The 21,379-nt window shown below is 38.5% G+C and overlaps 1 protein-coding gene across 2 annotated transcripts in view; it reads right to left on the bottom strand.

Moving 5' to 3' along the window:
* Ranbp2 (RAN binding protein 2) overlaps positions 1-19,001 on the bottom strand; it is a 51,175-nt gene extending 32,174 nt beyond the window's left edge. The window contains exons 1-9 of one of the 2 annotated variants that reach the window (XM_087597191.1): positions 18,842-19,001; positions 12,813-12,880; positions 10,676-10,787; positions 9,409-9,561; positions 8,699-8,929; positions 8,270-8,415; positions 6,300-6,492; positions 3,324-3,411; positions 1,882-2,091 (exon numbers count right to left, since the gene is read on the bottom strand). In XM_087597191.1, the coding sequence (XP_087453317.1) occupies positions 1,882-2,091; positions 3,324-3,411; positions 6,300-6,492; positions 8,270-8,415; positions 8,699-8,929; positions 9,409-9,561; positions 10,676-10,787; positions 12,813-12,880; positions 18,842-18,913 (1,273 nt within the window). In that variant the 5' untranslated portion in view covers positions 18,914-19,001. 2 annotated transcript variants of the gene reach the window in all.
* Between the last annotated feature and the right edge of the window lie 2,378 nt (positions 19,002-21,379).

The following is a 21,379-nucleotide window of genomic DNA, read 5'->3' as shown; positions in this document are numbered from 1 at the left end:
TTATTGAATATATTCATACTTTAAAAAAAAATTTTTTTTTTTGTTTTTCCAAGACAGGGTTTCTCTATGTGGCAAGTCTATCCTGGAACTCACACTCCATGGCCTTGAACTCAATATATCTACCTACCTCTGCCTCCTGAATGTTGGGATTACAGGAGTAACCCAGCCATGCCCAGCCACACTTTATACATTTTAATAAGAAAAGGTGTGAATATAGGCCACCTGAGAAAATAAGACTCATTCAGAGGGCTAGAGAGATGGCTCAGCAGTTTGATTGCTCTTCCAGAGGTCCTGAGTTCAATTCCCAACAACCACATGATGGCTCACAACCATATGTAATGGGATCCGATGCCCTCTTCTGGTGTGTCTGAAGACAGCTACAGTGTACTTATATATAATAAATAAATAAATCTTAAAAAAAAAAATAAAACAAATCTGACAAAAAATACATTATTATTATTATTATTATTATTATTATTATTATTATTATAAATGTTTCAAAACTATTTTCCTTTCAATAAGAAGTCATTAAGTAACAATGGAATACCATTCTACTGACTTATGAGCATTATAAAAAGCATGCTTTCTTCTACAAGAAATCTAATACCGAAAAAGCTTATCAACTTCTGAAAAAAAAAAAGTTCAACTTCCCTAAAAATGCTACCACTTCTAGCAATTTTTAAGAAAAAAAAAAATCTGTCTCAGTGGTTTCATTTTTAGGAATCTCTAAGGAATTAATTTCGAAACACATACTATCTATTAACAAAGTTCTCTAACACACTTCCCTTTTGTGATTATCATTGCCCATCTGAAAGGATAAAGTTATTCAATTTGTACAAGGATATTAAAAAGGTCAGCAGACTGGCAATGGTCCAAATTTATAGGAAGAAATAGGTCATCTATACTGAATAGGATAGCAAGAAGAAGCTAATGGCACTCCTGTCCAAATGGGCATTCGCCCCAGCAAGGTGGTTGTCACTGGGTGAAGGGCTAAACAGCAAGGATCACCACCAAAAAAAAAAAAAAAAAAAAAAAAAAAAAAAGACCAACTAGAACATAAAGTCAAATCTCACTAAGCAGGGAGTCTGGGGGTGGAGGGGAAGGGCAAATACAATGAAGAAAACAATTGAGAAGATGCAAAGACAGAAGAATCTTAAATACAACTTTCATTAAAACCTGGTTAAATAAGACCAGGTGTAGTAGAGTACACCTTTAATGCCAGCACTTGAGAAGCAGGGGCAGATGGATCTCTGAGTTCAAGGCCATCATCTACATAACTAATTCCAGGCCAGGCAAGGCTATATATAGTGAGACCCTGTTTCAAAACAAATAAAAAGATCCTGTTTCAGTTCAATACCAAAAAAACTAAAGAAATTGAATGTTGAATATACAAAGTACCTAGTAAATAATATATACATACAGATATATACATACATACTATGCGATAGAAAATTCACAAAAGCAAGACATATATAATATAAATAACTATTTTTGCCAAGCAGTGGTGGCACACACTTTTAATCCCAGCACTCTGGAGGCAAAAGCAGGCAGATCTCTTAATTCAAGGCCAGCCTGGTCTACAGAGCAAATTCCAGGAGGCCAGGAATACGGAGAAATTCTGTCTTAAAAGCCATAGATAGGTAGGTAGGTAGGTAGGTAGGTAGGTAAGTAGGTAGGTAGGTAGGTAGAAAGACAGACAGACAGACAGGCAGATACAAACAAACATTTCAAAGAAAAAAAGAGTCATCTACACTCATACTCTTTAATATCTATTTCTGCCAAAATAAACTTAGAAAGAATCAAAATAAAAATATGACTGTTGAGCTTTCCTAATATAATGGATTATTATGAAGAACCTCTCTTTTGAAAGATGCAACTTACCAGTATCATATCTAGCCAAGTCATCTAGGTCTGGTACTTGCCCATCCAGGTTTCCAATATCATCGTTACCAAGAAAAGATCTATCCTTGGATGACTGACTAGAAAACAGAGCATCACAGAGAGCAGACTGGCCACTTTTGTTAGCAAAAGATTCCACAACTTCCTTCAGAAAGTCTTGCTTGCCACGACTTAAGTTTAACAACATGTGCCCTGAAAAACAAATTATTTCCATTATTTTACGATGAAACGCCAATTTTATTTCCTTCTGTCTCTTAATCATTTCATGGAGACATCCAAGAACGGATTAACAAGGTCATCTCAGACCCCATTTTTCAACCTCCAACAAAAATAGTACTTTATCAAAAATTGGCTGGGGATTTAGCTCAGTGGTAGAGCGCTTACCTAGGAAGCGCAAGGCCCTGGGTTCGGTCCCCAGCTCCGAAAAAAGAACCAAAAAAAATAAATAAATAAATAAACAATATATAGGTTTGACAGTATCTCTGCCTACATAAAGTAAAACAGAAGGGGAAACAAAATCAATTAAAAATGACAAAGGTATTATCATTTTAGATATAAAAGAATAGGATTTAAGTGGCCTTCCAACAACAGCCAAGACCAAGCCTGTGACTTGAGGCCCTGATGGCTAAAACTGGGTTTAGAAATACCTATATGTAGGTTCTGATAGAAACTTTTTATTCCACAATTCAGGATAAGGTTTAAGCCACTACTTGGATTAAGTCCTATTATATGCTACACCACGGATGGACCCTGAAAAATATGGGAAATATATAGTTATCAAGCATCCCACATTTTACATCATTCCATTTAGGCAATTAAAGACTGTCCCCGACAGAGCAGTTTCCACAAGCAGTAGTGTTAAACAACATTTGGCTACAGAAGTGTTTTACACACTCAAGAAGGATACTCTAGAACCTAGAAAGAGTATCTCCACCGGGAAACAAATAAAATTAAGTAGGTTCTTATTTTAAAAGCTGCAATGGGGATTTAGCTTAGTTGTAGCCTCGCAAGTATGAAGTTCTGGGTTCAGTCCTCAGCCTACACTCTCTGGAGGGGTGGTGGGGTGGGGGAATCTGTCTTTTTTGTTCTAATCTCTGCTATGCCTACCACCTTTGGCAATGTTTAAACAAAGTATAGCAAAATATGGCAAAAATAAACCAAGTAATTATGGAGGATTAACTAAAGATGCTATAAAGACTTAAGAAGCCTAAAGAAAGTTTTGATCTTGGGATGACAAAATGGCTCAACTTTAAGGGTACTTGCCACTAAACGTGAGAACCCGAGCTCAATCCCAGAGCCCACATGGTAGAGTCAACTCCTGAGTGATGTTCAGTACGAGTGAGTACATGCACCCATACACACACAAATAAATGTAAGGAAGAAGCTTAAGCTTTTTACTATTTCATCAGTTAATATATTGTTACCTGACTGGCTAAGGCGATCGTGGGCCATCATTTCCAGTAGATTTTGTCCAGTTTCTCCTTTTATTAATTTAACCTTTGGTCTTGGAACCTGACAATTTTAAAATAAAAAGAATTTAATTCAATGATACCCATATTCCCAACAGATGTTCCTTTCCATACTGTTTTTAAATAATGTCCAGTTAATAATTACAGTTAATTAGAAAAATATCTGGCAAGGAAAAAATTATGTAATGTATTTTTAAAAAAGGTACAAAAAGTGCTTTTATTAAGGTGTAGTAGGTAGCAGAAGAATCTATTTTGAGTTCAAGACCTGCCTGTGCTACACATGAACTTCCAAGCAAATTAGGGCTATGAAAAATCTTGCCAAACACCTTGAATGAACATGGAGAACTGGAGCAGGTGCCTAAATGGAGCCTTGAGCTCTACAGAATAGTGTTCAAGTACTGGAAGATAGTCTTCGCGCTACCAAAGGAGAAAGGCAAACACCAACTGTGGTTTGTATATGCTTAGCCCAGGGAGTGGCACTATTAGAAGGTGTGGCCTTGTTGGAGTAGGTGTGTCACTGTGGGTGTGGGCTTTAAGACCCTCCTCCTAGCTGCCTGGAAGCCAATCTTCTGCTAGCAGCCTTCAGATGAAAATGTAGAACTCTTAGCTCCTCCTGTACCATGACTGCCTGGATGCTGCCATGCTCCTACCTTGATGACAATGGACTGAACTGAACCTTTAAGCCAGCCCCAATTAAATGTTGTCTTTATAAGAAGAGTTCTTTGTCATGGTGTCTGTGCACAGCAATGAAAACCCTAAGACACACACCCTTCACTCTACAATGGTGAATGCAAAGCTTGCAGGAGTAGCCCACCAAATAACTGATATGATTTAAGGCCCAACCATTAGATGAAACCTATGTCCAGAGTAGCCTAGGCGACTGAGACTAAGTCGATCAATAATCTAGGGAAAAACCAAGTACTACTTACTGCTCTGCTAAAGGAATATTGTAATAAAAGGACTCCTACCAACCTTCTGCTATACTCATAGATCACTGCATGACTCAACTAACATTAGAGATTCTGCCTCCTGTACCAGATGGAAACAAATAGAGAAACCCACAGCCAGACCTAGGAGCACTCAACCCTAAAAAAGAAATGTTTCAATCAAATCCCTTCCCTCTCAGGGCTCAGGGACCATTACAGAAGAAGCAGCAGAAAGAGTTTAAGAGCCAGGATAGAATGAAAGAAAGCAAGGAATCAAGGCCTTCTAGACACAGCAGGGCTGGTGCACATATGAGACTGCAACACCTGCACAGGGCTTGCATGGGTCTGCACCACATAAGGTCCTGGAGCTGAAAGTGAATAAACATCCCACTCCTAACCCAGAAGCTATCTCCAACTGACTGCCACTTAGAAATGAAAAAGTTGGGGTTGGGGATTTAGCTCAATGGTAGAGCGCTTGCCTAGCAAGCACAAGGCCCTGGGTTCAGTCCCCAGCTCGGGGGGAGGGGGGGGGGAGCCACTCTTAAGGGTAGGGCTCATGGTCAGCAATAGGCACAAAATGAACAGCACCATAGTTATGTCAGGGAAGGTTTTTCTTTTTTCTACCTTACTGGTCCTTTGCACATAATTATGGCTTCCAGATTGGGACTTTTATGAGAATCCTAAGTATTCAAATGTGAGTGTTGCTACAGCTATAGCTTTTCTTGTGCTTTTTCTTTGGTTCTTTTTCGTATCGTTTTATTTTATTCCAACTTGTTTCTGCTTTATCTTACTATTAATCCTTAGATGTCTTTTTCATTAAAGACAGAAAGTGTGTGGATCAACATGGAAAAGAAGAGGAGCCGAAGAGATAGCTCAGTGGTTAAGAGCACGGACAGCTCTTCCAGAGGTCCTGAGTTCAATTCCCAGCAACCACATCTGTAATGGGATCTGATGCCCTCTTCTGGTGTGTCTGAAGACAACTACAATGTACTTATATATAATAAATAAACCTTAAAAAAAAAGATGGAAATAAAAATAGTAAGGAACTGGAAGTTGTGGGGGGAGAGGACTAATCAGAATATACATACTGGGGGTTGGGGATTTAGCTCAGTGGTAGAGCGCTTGCCTAGCAAGCGGAAGGCCCTGGGTTCGGTCCCCAGCTCCGAAAAAAAGAAAAAAAAAAGAATATACATACTGTATAAAAATATTTTCAATTAAAAAATCTTGTCAAAAGAAATGAAGAGAGGGATAGGAGAGGAAAGGGAGAGAAAGAAAGAAGATGGAAGCAAAAGGAGAGGAGAGGGAGAATGGGGAGAAAGAGAAGAAATGTGAAGGGGACAAGGGAAGGAGAGAGAAAGAGGTAGAAAGAAGAGAAGGGAAAGTAAGGAAGAAGAGAAAGGAGAAGGAAGGAGGGGAGACTATCTGGCCTGTATATAACTTTTGAATCAAGCTTAACCCATATTTACAATTTCATCTTTAGAGATGGTTCATCTGGAGATGGTTCAGTGGTTAAGAGCAGTTAGCTGCTCTTTCAGAGAACCTGGGTTCAATTCCCAATACCTACATGGCAGCTGACTGTAATTCTAGTTCCAAGAGATGCAACACCCTCTTACAAACATGCATATATAAATGTATGTATATATATACATATATACATATTTATGCACAAAACACCAGTGCACATGTGATAAAAATAAATCATTAATAATAAAATAAATAAAATTTCATCTTTAATATTATGTTCCCAGATATGGCCAAGCTGAAAGATAAAATGCTTCAAAGTGATCTGCAAATAAAAAAGCCCAATGTCGGTCCACAAGATACATTAACACCTGTTGTAAACAATGCATTCACCTTGGTATAGTTACTCATCAAATTAACTTTTACCTTAATTTTAACACAATATTTATTCGCATATTTTTATTATACACTATGACATACCTCTATGAGAAACACAATAGTCTTTTTGAAATGATAACTACACCTAAAACTGGAAAATGCTTACCTGAAATGCAATGAGATAGCACAATGCAGCCAGCTCAGAAAGAGCTCGCCACTGGATGTCACTCTGCTGCCCCATCTTCAAAAGCAGAGAGCCAACATGCATGTAGAAATGTCCTTTCGTTTCTAGGAACGTAGCTGATAGCTCGTCATTTCCACCCACAGAAGATTTCACAGACTGAAGAGCACTATCAAAACTATAAAATTAAACGAGTAAACAGGTACTCCACACCTACAGCAACGTGACTCATCAGTTTCATTATTTAATTCAAAATAATCTTACTAAGACCTATGTTAAATGTCATCTTCCTCATTCACACTTCACAGATGAAGCACCCTAGTGGATAAATCACACATCAAAGAGGTAGTGGGAGGGGTTGGGGATTTAGCTCAGTGGTAGAGCGCTTGCCTAGCAAGCGCGAGGACCTGGGTTCGGTCCCCAGCTCCGGAAAAAAAAAGAAAAGAAAAATAAAAAACAGAGGTAGTGGGAATTTTGATCCAGCAGTTAGTTAATACTTCAATCTTAAACACACTCTACAAGGATATCCTACTCCAAAATAGCTATTAGTCACAAAAAGATACAAATCAAATTATTGATAAAATGTAAATATCCAATAGTAGACGAGGATGAGACAGTTCAGAATTTATTTTTATTTTATACATTAATATTTTTAAGATCTAGTGATCAATCCCTACAAGTCTCACACTGTGTGAAGGATTATTTTAAAGCAGCTTATCTCAAGAAATCAGAGTAACAGACTTTCTACCAAATAAGGTCTAAGGATTTCTATGGATTCTCAAAGACCTCTTAGGGGATTCTCTGAGGTTAAATCTATTTTTGTAGTAATGTACTAAGAAACAAGAAACATTTTCCCCTTTATACCCATTTCTCACACATGTATAAAGGAATTTTTCAGAGAATTAAAATATGAAACATACAGAATGATACAGTTGAGAATCTGGTTGTGTTCAACTAAGACAGATGTTACATTACCAAAATGTAAAACAATGTCTTATTTTCTCACAACACTGCTGTTTAAGAAACTCCCTTATTTTTCATAAACAATGTTATTGTTATGGACTTATTTTGTTTTAATGAATTAAATAGTTTCCAATAGTCCTTTAACTTTTGGAGTTTTGTTTTTTGGGTTCGTTTTCTTTTCCTTTCTTTGCTTTTCAAGACAGGGTCCTTTTCTGTGTAGTCTGGCTATCCTAGAACTCACTCTCTAGGTCTTGAACTCGAGATCTGCCCGTCTCTGCCTGAGTGCTAGCCCATAAACTCCTATCAGCCCCTGTCCTTATACAAACACAAAGGGATATTTTTGTGATATGAAATTTGCTTGAGAGAGAGAACATGAAAACTTATTCATTATATTTGAATTATTTTGTACCTAAGCCAAAACAATGTTTTCCAAAATAATAGTATAAGCTAAGTGCTTATACTAGCAATTGTGAACCTGACCACTGAACAACAAAGAACTTTGTTACATGTTTTTTACTCAAAATTACAGTAAAAATAAAAAGTGATTAAGCATACCAAATTTGAATATTAAGCTGTAAGGCTAACTTTAAAAGATGAACTGTAATAATCTTCTGGGGATGGCAATAGTTTAGAAAGTAAAATTATAGCCAAGACTGATAAATTCATCTCCCAGGACCCACAAAATAGAACAGAACTAACTCCTAAGTTACCCTCTGACCTCCATATCTGCACCATGGCATGGGACATCACATACATAAAAGAATGTAACTTAAAAATTACAAAAAGGAATTCCCTAAAAATAAGTTGTATATAATTATATAAAATCCCCATAATAGCAAAAGTAGTTTTCCTCTAAGTATTTTATTGTGTGAATTGTAGATAAATTACAGAAATGCTAACAATGTAAAGAAATCTAGACCAATTACTGCAAAAAGAAAATCTGTCATTTGCTAAGTGTGTTCATATGCACTCTTCTCTCAACATCAACATACCTCTCCAATAGCTCTCTACTTTCCTGCACATCTCTGGTGGAAAGTGTAAGTAGCATAAGGTTGGAATAGGCTAGAAGTAAGTCTTTATTGGTTGCTCTCCAAGTACTTTTATCAGAATCCAAACACTGCAGAGATTCCAGATATTCCTATTTTTTAAGAAAAACACAGTAAGTTAAAAACTTCAACAAATTTTGAAAAACTGAACAGTGTATGTGCCTATAAACTCCTTGGCCCATTCTTATAGAACTGTGAAAAAACAAGTGTTTTTACACTAGCTTTATAAATAAAAATACCAAATATACACACCAAATTTACTTTCCCAATTTATTCATTTAAATTGAGCTTGGCAAAAGTTTCACTTTATAGTTGTGCATATCAATGAAAGAAATTTAAGTGTTAGAACACTGTAGAGAAAAAGCTTTCACCTACCTTAAGAGTCTGGACAACACATGAATTCCATTCTAAACTTGAACGTAAAGCCATGTTCCTGTCTGCCTCATGGCAGTGGGCCACGGCATCCTTCAATCTTTTATTTGAACGATAAAGCTCTACTAGTCGAATATTTACATGAACATCATCAGGTCTTGCATAAAGTTCTGATTGAATCAAGTCAAAAAGTTTATTCCATCCATCTTCACCTTTACAGTCTAAAAGTTGTTCCTATGTGGGAGAAAAGTCATTAAATGTTTAGTACTATGTAGTTTCCTCTGCTTCCCAAGTGCTGGGACTAGAGGCATGCACTACCCTGACAGGCCAGAACACACTTCTTTATAATAGTTTTAAGATTTTGACCTGTAGATAATTATCTAATGAACCAAAGATTTTATTCCAGACAGAGCTTCATTTACACCTTACACACCTTACACACACACACACACACGCACACACACACACGTACTTCCACTGATATACCAGCTACAATGTACAAACTGTGAAACGAGAAAGATAAAATTACTAAACATGATTCCAGAAGGATAACTGAGACATCATTCGTAAGGTTTTATTTTGCCTAGTAAGACAACACTCAGAAATGTTTTAAAGGAATTACTTAAAGATTTTTAAAGAAAACATGAACTTGCTCTTCTGTTACGTTTGCTATAGTTTTCTCCACTCATACATCTCTTGACCTGAGGCTTCACCTTTAACTTATAGATGGCAGGGCTTCCTGGAAACAGTTTGGCCGCTCTCTCAACCCAGTACTTTGCTCTTCCATCGGTCACATCGTTTTTACAAAGCAATTCTGCAATCTTCAACACAAGATCTTTTTGCGTTGGGTTTAATTCCACTGAACGCTGATACCAGAAAAAAAATATCAAAAATAGAAATTTTAAATTGTATATAGATATAAGTATAAAAGTCATCAAAAAAACTATATACATTAAATACCTATTTTTCAAAGATCTTCAAATTTTTAAAAACCGTATGTATTTGCACATGAGCACCCACATGAATGTAGGTATACAAAGAGGCCTAAAGAAGGTGCCAGATCCCCTAAACCTAGAATTACAGGTGGTTCAACAGTCCCATACGGGTGCTGGGAGCCTAGTAGAAGTAGTCTTAACCTGAGCCACCTGTCAGCCTCTAAAAGTCCTATTCCTAAATGATGTCATTTTAAAGCTGGTAAATCATCAATAATTTTTTGTGTAGTGGGTGTGGTGCCCCCATATCCCACGCCTTTCATTTTAGCACTCAGGAGGCAGAGGCAGGAGAATCTATAAGTTCAAAACCAGCTTGGTCTACATAGTAAATTCTAGTTCAGTCAGCACTATATAAGATGCCCTTAAAAAACAAAAACAACTTTTTGCAAAAACAAATCAAGTAAATCTTGTATTACTTAGGAAAATTTTAAAAGAATAAATGAAATCATTATGTAAGTTCCATTTCTATTTATTCTATAGTCCAGAGGTCTATGTACCCATGTGCCAAGGCGTACCAGTCAAGGTCACAGGACACCGCCCTTCTTTTACCTTACAGGTTGCAGGATTCAGATGGTCAGGCTTAGCAAGCAGGTGCCTTTACCAGCTGGGCCAGCTCACCAGTCTGGACTTAAATTTTTGTGTTTTAAACATTCAAAATCTCAAGTGTGTTCCAACCTAAGCTACTTAATAGTATTAATGCTAGTTTTTACAATGTGGATAAAATTCATATGATTTACTTATTACATACCACGTGTTATTTATTACAACCCCTGAAAGGTTGTATTTTTGTCTTTTAAATGTGTACTGGTTTTTAGTCTGCATGTTTGTCTGTGCACTATATGTGCCAGGGAGGCCAGAAGACGTCAGATCTCTTTGAACTGCAATTACAAAATGCTGTGAACAAAAAAAACTCTGCTTCTCTGGAAGAGCAGCCTATGCTCTTAATTGTTCCAGCCGCACAGAACCTGTACTTTAATCAGATAATTACCTTATAACATTCTACAGCTTTGTCTGTATTTTCTTCAATTTCATAAAGAAGACCCAAAAATCTGTGGGCTTTAGGGTCCCTCTCTTGCACATTAATATACGTAGAAATGTATCTGTTTTAAAATACAAAAAGAACAAATTAAACATATATTGTACCTAGTATGTACATTAAAATAATTAAAGTACAAAAATAACCAACAACTAGACTGAAATACTGACAGTAGAGAAGAGCCTAAACCAAGCAACCATCCAATTGTTTTATTGGAGTTCAATTACTGGCTACCATTACTTATTTAACATCAAAAATATCCACTGCAAAGTAGCAAACAACCATCCAGAGCTAATAACATGTTTATTCATTTTAGTATTTTATTCAAGATTTAGACACTCTTACTTTATGTGTATCTAAGTGCCAATATATAAGTATTTGTGATACAATGGTGCCTGGTGCCCCTGGACACCAGAAAGTGACACCAGATTTCCTGGAGCTCAAGTTACAGGTGTTTCTAAGTCACCACTTTCTCTGCAAGAACATCTGAGCACTCCTAACCACTAAGACATCTCTCCTGCCCCCTTTTTACTACAAAGTGCACTTTGCCAAATAATTTTCCAGGAATGAACACATAAATTGTTTTTTCTTCCTGACCACATTTTGTAAAGCACTGAAGAATTTTGCATAAAATAAGCAAAATGATTATAATTTACAAACAATAAAATTTTTAAGTGAGACTATGTAAAACACTAAAGAATAGTTTCCCAAACTAAGAAAATAGTGTCTAAACAAGAAAATAGTGTCTAGGGGTTGGGGATTTAGCTCAGTGGTAGAGCGCTTGCCTAGCAAGCTCAAGGCCCTGGGTTTGATCCCCAGCTCTGAAAAAAAGAAAAGAAAAAAAAAAGAAAAAGAAAATAGTGTCTAAGTACCATACATAGCTAAATTTGAACAGAAGAAAAATTATCTGATTAACCAAACAAGACCAATTTCTTTTTTATCCATCTTCTTTTGGAAGGAGTGTACATACTCTAGTGTGTACATGGAAATCAAAGGAGAACTTGCAGGAGTTTGTCCTCTCCTACTATAATAGGTTTCAGGGGTCCAGCTCAGGTCTTCAGTCTGGTGGCCAGTGCCTTTACATAGTAAGTCATCTCACCAGCCTACTTCTATTGCTTGTATCAAGCACTATTAAATCAAGTAACAACAAAAAATCAGTTATCTTCTATGTTCATTAACAATGTAAGAGAAATAGACCAAACACCAAAACCGAGGAAGAGACGTTCTCACATTAACACCTCAGCACTACAGAAAACTGACCAACGTCCATTTCCCTTTCCTTTTGGGAGGGGTTGCTAGAGATTAGACCCAGAGCCCCTGCTCATACATAAAATTCATCAGAGATAAGTAACTAAGTGTGATATTAAAGAACTATCCTTGTAAAACCAAGGTTACAACCTCTCACTAGCAAGTCCCCTCTTCCTAGCACTGCTTTTATAACCTGCCTCCCTTTTAACTTCCACCTCTAGGCTACTCTGAGTAAGGAAATTAGAATCAGCAAGTCTCTTGACTTATTGATAAGACAGCAACTACTGAACTGTTAGGTTAACTAGTCTCTGCTAGCATTAAGTCTGTGTTTGTTGCTTCTCTCCAGCTACCTGGAGAACCAGGTATTTAAACCAAGAAGAAATTGACAAACAGGAACAATCTCTTTCACCCTACCCAAGGGCAATTTTAGAAAAAGTGTTTTATACCAAATAATTTCTGCACTAGATATAAACAGAAGCCAGTAAGAAATACTTGTTAAGGGCTGGAGAGATGGCTCAGCGGTTAAGAGCACTGACTGCTCTTCCAGAGGTCCTGAGTTCAAATCCCAGCAACCACATGGTGGCTCACGACCATCTGTAGTGAGATCTGATGCCCTCTTCTGTGTGTCTGAAGACAGATACAGTGCACTTATATACTTAAGTTTACTTACAAATAAGTAAATCTTAAAAAAAAAAAAAAACTTAAGAGATGCAATCTAACAAATGTCTGAGAGCAATAAATCCCTCATTCCAGAATACACTTGGAAGGGAAAAACATGTTCTTTAGCAGTTTCTCCTATTATATGGGTGAAAAATTAACTTATTTCCAATCTGGCACTTACTTTTTGGCAAGATCATATTCTTTAGCTTCATAGTACAGCTTTGCAAAATAAAATCCTTTCATTGACTTCTAAAAAGAGAATTGAATGGTTTTACTGTTCACATTTTGAAATATTGTACAACTTTTTCAAAATACAAAAACATGCCCTAATGAGTTTAATACTAATTTCTTATATATAAAAGTTAGAAAATGCTGTATGTTCTAAAAATTAATGGTTCCAAATATTATCATTTCTATCACAAAAAATAAATTCAAGAATAGCTAAAACAGGTATCAGAAGCTACACCTCAAGGCAAGTAAAGTAGTTCATATCTATAGTCCTAAGCATTCAGGAGGTGATGAACTCAAAAGGATGAGTTCAAGGCCATCCTAAGCTCAAAACCAGTTGACAGACAGACACAGACACACACACACTCACTCAAAATAAAAAAATAAAAAAATAAATACTTTACTCAGCCAAGCTAGGGATACCTTAGCCATGTATTACCCAGCATGTCTTGTACTGCTTTACTGGCATCACTTTACAGAGAAGTACACAGAAACCAACTTCTCTAGGAAAGGGACATATACTAGAAATCACCCCTACCATGTGTAAGAAGCCTCCTCCAGAAAGCATTTCAGAACCATTAAGGTAGTAGGAATTCCCTGGTCCATGTACTATTTTCTTTACAGTATTTTACACAAGGATTTTAAAAGGCTAAAATTTGGTATTTTTGTTTTTTTGGTTTTTGGGTGTTTTTGTTTTTGTTTTTGTTTTTAAGACAGGGTCTCACTGTGCAGTCTTGGCTAGCCTGGAACACAGTTAAGTAATAGAACCAGGATAGCCTCAAACTGAGCGATCTACCTGCCTCGGCCTCCCAAGTGATGGTATTAGACATATATCAGGCTTTGCTTGAAATCCATTTCATACAATCGATTTTTATTACCATAAACTGACAAGTCCAAAAATACAGCTACACACAAGATTATGGTCTGGGGTGGAGAAATGGTAGCTAAGAGTATCATCCACAGGGCAGCTCACAACTGTCTGTAACTCCAGTTTCAAGGATCCAAAGCTCTCTTCTGACTTCCATGGGCACCAAGCATGCAAGTGGTACATAGCCTTACATGCAGGAAAATCACTCCTACACATGAAATTAAAAATAAAACCTGACAGTGGCTTTGAATACTCAGGTATTCATAGAGAAATTTTATTTTCAAAGGGAGAGGCAACGGTTTTTTGTGTTCTTATTTATGTGAAACACAATTTACCTATCTTTGGACTGCTGCTAACAGAACTGGTTTAGACATTAATGACAGCTAGTAGCTTTAGTCTGCTACCAACAAGCTGTTTCAGCAATTATCCTTCAGAAGGGGGGGAGGAAATTAAAGGAGATAGCTGGTGTCTGACTTAATAAACCTAAACCATTATCAGAACATTCTAGCTGAATGCATCAGGGGAATACAGCACTGTTTCAGTTAGTCTCCCAGTGTCCTCTCTGACTCAGTCAGGGCACTACCATTGTAACTACATTATTCTAATATCCTTGATAGCAAGGACCAAAGTCCTGGTTGTTGTTTTGTAGGTGTTTATCCATCCCTTCAACTATAGGGGCCACTTAGGTAGGAAGACCCTGGTGGCTAGATTACAACCATGGAACCATGGGTGGTAGGGAATCAATATATATGGACACGTAACTCTTTATGGGCATGACTTCCTTGGATGAATTTTATGAGTTCAAACAATATAAAAATTTATTCTTTACCTTCTATTACCTGATTTCCTCCATAAAGTTTGTATCCATTTGTTCTATTCAGTATTAGAATATCTAAGAACAGCTGTGTGTTCATTCCTTTAATATCTAATAACTTAGTATACAGAAGAGGGGTCACAAAAGCAAGACTGATTTTTTTAAATCAATGAAATTGTTTTCTTTGCTATTTACTTTTTTTTTTTTCTTTTCTTTTTTTCGGAGCTAGGGACCGAACCCAGGGCCTTGCTCTTGCTAGGCAAGCACTCTACCACTGAGCCAAATCCCCAACCCCTGCTATTTACTCTTATAGTGCTAATATGCTAAGAAAAGCTATCCTCACTTGAAATTCAAAAAATTTTCATCCCTATATTCTTTCAATTTCTCTAAAATTACTTTGAAATATAACCCTTATTCTTCTGAGTAGTATACACTGAAGCCTTTGTTTCTAAAAGGTTATTAACCAACCATCAATTTTCAAGCAATAACTACTAAATAACCCATTCATTAAACAAACCAGTCCTTTTCTCCATATTTTGGAAAGAACCACATTTTCATGTGTAACAGAATCTGGTTTTGTTTTTAAGCCATCTTCTCACTCTAGCACAAACTGACCTCAAATGCTACTGTAGTCCAGGCTGCAAGTAAACTGGATTACAGATATGAACTACTATGCCCAGTTTTTATGTATTGTAGACTTATTTATTAATACCGCCTTCTGCTACCCAACTTTATAAATGATTTACAAAACTATATTTGAAAATTGAGCATGACATGGCAATAGCAAGATATATTTTACTTTCACTTTTTTTTTAGTTTATCCATTTTATATGCATGAGTGTCTTATCTGCATGTAGGTTATTTGTAACACATACAGGTCTGATGCTGGAGGTCAGAAATCAGTGTTGTATCCCCCGGAACTCAAACTATGAGCCACCATGTGGGTACTGAGAACTAAACCAGCATCTTCTGCAAGAGCAAAAGTGCTCTTAACCTCTAAGCCATCTCTCCAGCCCCAAAATTTTTAGCTAAGTCAGACTAAGTTATAATTCAGCATTATCTTTAACTAAAACATATTAAACTAAGCAATCAATGTGTATGTGTGACTAGAGGTGCTTTTGCAAGTTTATTAGGACAAGTAGAAGAAAGGGGTTGGGGATTTAGCTCAATGGTAGAGCGCTTGCCTAGCAAGTGGGAGGCCCTGGGTTCAGTCCCCAGCTTCGGGGGGGGGGGGGGGGGGAGACAAGTAGAAGAGATATATATCGCTACTATAAATTTGTAAACTATATGAACATAATATTTAAGATAACTGGGGCTGAAGAGATTGCTAGGTGTTTAAGAGTACTCATTGCCTGCTCTTTCAAAGGATCTCAGTTTGATTCCCAGCACCTACACAGAGGCTCACAACTATCTGCAACTCCAGTGCCATGGGATCTGATGCGTTCTTCTAGCCTCCTTGGGCACAACACACACAGGATACATAGACATACACGTAAGCAGTACACCTACTGATACACATAAAAACTAATTTAAATTTTTTTAAAAGATTAAAAATGGGGTTGGGGATTTAGCTCAGTGGTAGAGCACTTGCCTAGGAAGCGCAAGGCCCTGGGTTCGGTCCCCAGCTCCGAAAAAAAGAACCAAAAAAAAAAAAAAAACAAAAGAGCAAAAAAGACTAAAAATAATTAGGACTGGCAATGTGGCTTCAGTAAGTAAAGGTACCTGCCATTAATTCCATTCCTAGGCATCACATGGTAGAAGAGAACCAACTCCAGCAAACATCCACACATGTGAACCTAAACACACACACACACACACACACACACACACACTTGCTCCCAAAATAAAATGCAGTAAGATAATAAATTCAAGTATCAAGCAAAGCATTGGTAAGAACACGGAGAAACTGAAGCCACAGAAGTTGATAGCAGGAATATAAGTACAGTCACTATAAAAGAGAGTCTGGGACTCCCCAGAAAATACTAATACACAGCCCAACAATTATTTCTCAGTGTAACTCAAGGGATTAAGAGCAAGCACTCAAATGTTTTTATATCAGTGTTCATTGCATTACACATTATTAGGCAAAAGATATAAACAACCTAAGTGTCAATCAACAATAAATGAATAACCAAAATGTGGCATACCTAAGATAATACAAACATAAAATATTGAGCCACTGAACAGGAATAAGAACATCACTCTCCACAAAGAAAGCAATGCAGTAGTAGCCCGTGCCTTTAATCCCAGCACTGGGGAAATGAAGGTGGGTGGCTCTCTTAGTTGGAACCAGCCAGGCCAAGTCTACAAAGTTAGTTCCATCTGGGTACACAGAGAAACCCCATCTCAAAAACTAATTAAAAAAATAAATAAATAAAAAGAATAAGACTCCCAACACCCTACAACATAAATGACCTTGAAAATATACTAAAAGGAGCACAGAACAAAAAAAAAAAAAAAAGAAAAAGAAAAAAAAAAGAGGCTGTGGCATTGTTTCTTAATGGTTACAGAACTTGTTTGGCATAATTTAAAAAAAAAAATACAAAACAAAATTGGAAATAAGGGTTATGACCGAACAACTCTGAATGTAAATGTCACAAAAGTGAACAATGAATGAAACTAGTTAAAACAACAAATTTCTTATAGTTGTCATACTATCCAAGTCAACCCACACTGACCAACCCATCCAACCTTACATAACATTTTAAAACATATCTTGGTACATATGTGGCAGCACACACCCTCAATCCCAGAAGAGGCGGGGGAATCTGTTTGAGACCTGCCTGGCCTACAGAGTGAGTTCCAGAACATAATAGAAACCCTGCCTCAAAACAAAAACAACTCCAAAGTCAGATTTGAATACACAGAGACCTTGAAATGGTTCCTAACCTAATTTGACAACTATTTACACATTTACATAGTATATTAGTTGAGTTTGCTTTATCTGAAATGCTTGGCATTTTTAGATTTCAGGGTCTTGTTTTTTTGGTGTTTGTTTTTAGATTTTTAAATATCTTCAAGCATGTTAGAGATCCTGGTGACAAGACCCAAGTCTAAATATAAACACATTTGTCTAATGTACACCTTATAGATAGAAATCTGGAAGCACTTTCATACGATAATTTTTGTACCCTGGCATTTTGACTTTGATCCATCAGAGGAAACTGGGTGTAAAATTTCCCACTTTGGCATACCTGCACTAAATGAACTTGAGATTTTTAAAATCGCTTTGGATTTGATTGGGGGAGGGGGATCATAGATTTATTAGACTGGATTATTTAGCCCATAGAAGCCATCTAAAGAAGAGCTTCAAAGTAGGTAACGAAAAAATTATGCCATTTTACAAAAGGGACACATGTATGTTCACGAACTTTGGTATATATAGATGACCATAAAACCCTCAGAGACAACTATTTCTCTGAACTTAAAAAATAATATACAACTGAATTGTGTGTTTGTATACACAAACTGAAGCTCTGAGTCATGAATCCTGGGTAACACTAACAAGATAAAAATTCCGTTTTATTGATGAAACGTCTATACTGTACCAAATTACTGTTTACAAATGGCAGAACTAAGATTGTTCAATCCCCCCTCCCCAAAAATTGATTCTAGATCCTTTGTACATCTCTCTCCACCGGCAAACACTCTTGAAAAACCGAAAATAAATACAACACATTAATGACCTTAAAAAAAATAAAAAAGGAAAGCTACAGAACATGTTACAAAATAACCCTAGAAATGTTGGGGCGTGTCAACTACTGCCTGGAAGAAATCCCTAACCTTCCGCCTTTAAATAAAAAAACTTAAAAAAAGAAAAGACTAGCAGCTTCCAAATGAGGTTTGGGGAAGTGGGGGGATGTAAGGAGCGGGGCACAGCAATAGAAGACTCAAATTATGGGCCTTCCGTGTCATTTGTGCTGACGCGCCCTTACGAATGTGGCTGCTCTTGCTCTCCGCGGAGCCACCCACACAACCGTAAAAGCCCACCGCCGTGCGGCGTCAGCCTCTCCGGAGACACCGCCGCCGCGACAGGGCCTAGCTATCCCAGAGACCGAAGGAGCCTGCTGGACGTGTCTCGCAGAGCGCCCCACGCCGGCCTACGGAGCCGAGGCCAAGGAAGCTAGGCCTGAATGGGCCCGCGGACCGCCATGAAGAGCAAACGTTGGCGGCCGCAGTCCCGACGTCTCCGGTGCTCTGCAGCGCCACGCCGCCGCGACCGCCTACAGCCAGGCGGGAGCCGAGGCCGCCGGGAGCCATGACGCTGGCGCACAGTGCCAGCCTGGCCAGACTTGCTTACCTCTCGGGGCGACGGGGCGGAGCCCTGCACCGAGGCGATGTACCGCTCCACCTCGGCCTTGCTGCGCCTCATCGTGCCGCCGACCAGGCTCCCCGGGAGCGGCAGGCCAGCTCTGGGGCCTACAGCGGCTGCGGTCTCCAGGAGGTGAGCGCCGAACACCGGTGACGCAGCTCCGTCGCGAGCGGATAGGGACAGTGCGTGCGACGTGCGTCATCACTGTGCGCCTCGTTGCAGTCTGACGCGCCTGCTCGTTGTCACCCCAAACCGCCTGCCCTTGAGACCACGTGACCATGTCGCACACGATTGTGAAAAACTCCCTTCCCCAGAAAAATCTGTATATTTCACTATTGCTACGTCACAAAACGGACCCAAAATGGCAGTACTGCAGACAGGGCCATAAGAATCCGACCTTTTCGGGACTACATCTAGTCCACAGTTGATTTCCTTCTAAAGAGATAAACTTCATTATTGCCTCCGGTTTCCATAGAATAAAGGTGAATATTGGACAGTGATTTTCTACTTAAATAAACCAGAGTGGGAATATTAGCGTCACATGATGAGATGCACCTTCCCGGGGTAGTTGACGGTTAAGGGCAGAGAAGGGAAGTGGTGGCTTTTCTGACAAACAGAAAGAGGCTTCACCAGGTTTTGAGCAAGGATGATTTTAGGTTTCTGTATGCATAAGAATCGAGGCGGTCATTAGGACATTGTCAGCAGCATTGCCTTTTGGGGGCCTGTTTTGTGACTTAACAATGAGCAGAACAGATTATACTAGACTATTAAAATTAATCTCTTCTTGCTAGAAAGATGGCTCGCAGTTAAGAGTTCTTGCAGCTGGGGGTTGGGGATTTAGCTCAGTGGTAGAGCGCTTGCCTAGCAAGCTCAACGCCCTGGGTTCGGTCCTCAGCTCCGGAAAAAAAAGGAAAGAAAAAAAAAAAAAAAAGAGTTCTTGCCGCTCCTCTGAAGAACCAAAATTCAGTTCTCAACCGCCTATTCCAAAGTATCTATCTAAATCCAGATTCTGACCTCCATAGCGCGCGTGCGCGCGCACACACACACACACACACACACACACACACACACGTCCTCATGTACACACAAATCCTTTTTTTTTTTAAGTAAAAGATTGTGAATAAACTGTTGTAAATAACTCCTGAAAAGAATCTGTATCTGCAAATACTGATTAAAACCGCAGTGGAAAGGTTAGAGTGGCACAGTTCCAGATATCAAATACCTTACTGTCAGATCCAAAGAATACCCCATCCCATCCCCAAAAAAGGCTGCCCCGCTGACTCCAAAATTGAATCTAATTTAGACTCAACCTGGACTATGGAGGATTTCTGGCAGTTAGATAAAAGCCTGCATTCCTTAGGATCAGTGAAACTGGTTCCTATCTACCAAAAGGAGTCATTTCCCTTTCCCCTTGCAGAAATGACTTATAGATGTATGCTAGCCTCCAGGCTCCCCAATCTCCACTTAAAAGTACTCTTTAGACAATTCAAAGCCCCCTTGCCAGCATGCTGGCTCCTCGCTCCTCTCCTCCCCATACATGGTGTCCCATCTCTCTTCTCTCTGCTTTTCCTGAGAGAGACAACTTTGGTTGTTTGGAATAAACGTTACCTTTTCTACCCAAAGAGTAGTCATTTCAGTTCTTTACTATGCCCTTGCCCTTGCATACACTTACCTTGGGCTAGATTAGTCCCAGAACAGCCTCTCACTACAGAACTAACATCCTGTAACTATAGAGTAAAAACCATTGGAACCTATTAATTTAGCAGACTACCAGCTTCCACCAGCATGAAAGTCCAAAATGTCAGCAGCATCTGAGGATTATAAATGCTTCTCCATCTTACTGTAACTACTTCTTTCATACACAAGAATTTATTTTATGCTTGCTTCTATGACTTTCTTAATATTCTATAAAACTAGAAAACTTTTTTCATGTTGGATGATGGAGTTTGAGATAACCTAAATCTGTGTTCCCAGGCTGTCGTGCTTTATAAAATGCAGTATGGTGTGTCTTCACAGACCTATGCTGAGGCATCCCCCTGAGGTGTCAGTCATAGGACAGGCCTAGTATAAAAGAAAGTTTACTTGAGACCTGGAAGGGAGAGGAGTCTGGAGAAGGGAGTAGAGGCAGAGGAAGAAAGAGGACAGAAAAAGAGTAAGAAGGGAAGAGGCAGCAAGCCGGGGACACATAGGAAGAGAGAGAATAGATAGAAAGGGGAAGGAGAAAGGAGAGAGAGAGAGAGAGAGAGAGAGAGAGAGAGAGAGAGAGAGAAAAGCTCCAACATTCTTTATATGTGTCACTCCTGGCTTGTACCTGGCCATTGCTAGGTAACTGTTGGGCATTTTGGTTTAATTGAAAAAAGGAATTAGAGAGATGATAGTGGGTCAGACGTGGAATGTCATATACTTTATAGCACTTCCTGCTGACTTTGGGGCAATGGTTGAGTCTTTCGGAAATCTAAGAAAATTGGGATGGGGATGATACTGGTCAAGTGCTGGGGGAGCTGGGGGTTTCACTGCTGTGGGACC

Source organism: Rattus norvegicus, chromosome 20, assembly GCF_021556685.1.
Source record: "Rattus norvegicus strain SHRSP/BbbUtx chromosome 20, alternate assembly SHRSP_T2T, whole genome shotgun sequence".
Taxonomy (NCBI): Eukaryota; Metazoa; Chordata; class Mammalia; order Rodentia; family Muridae; genus Rattus; species Rattus norvegicus.
This window is presented reverse-complemented; position numbering and strand designations above follow the sequence as displayed.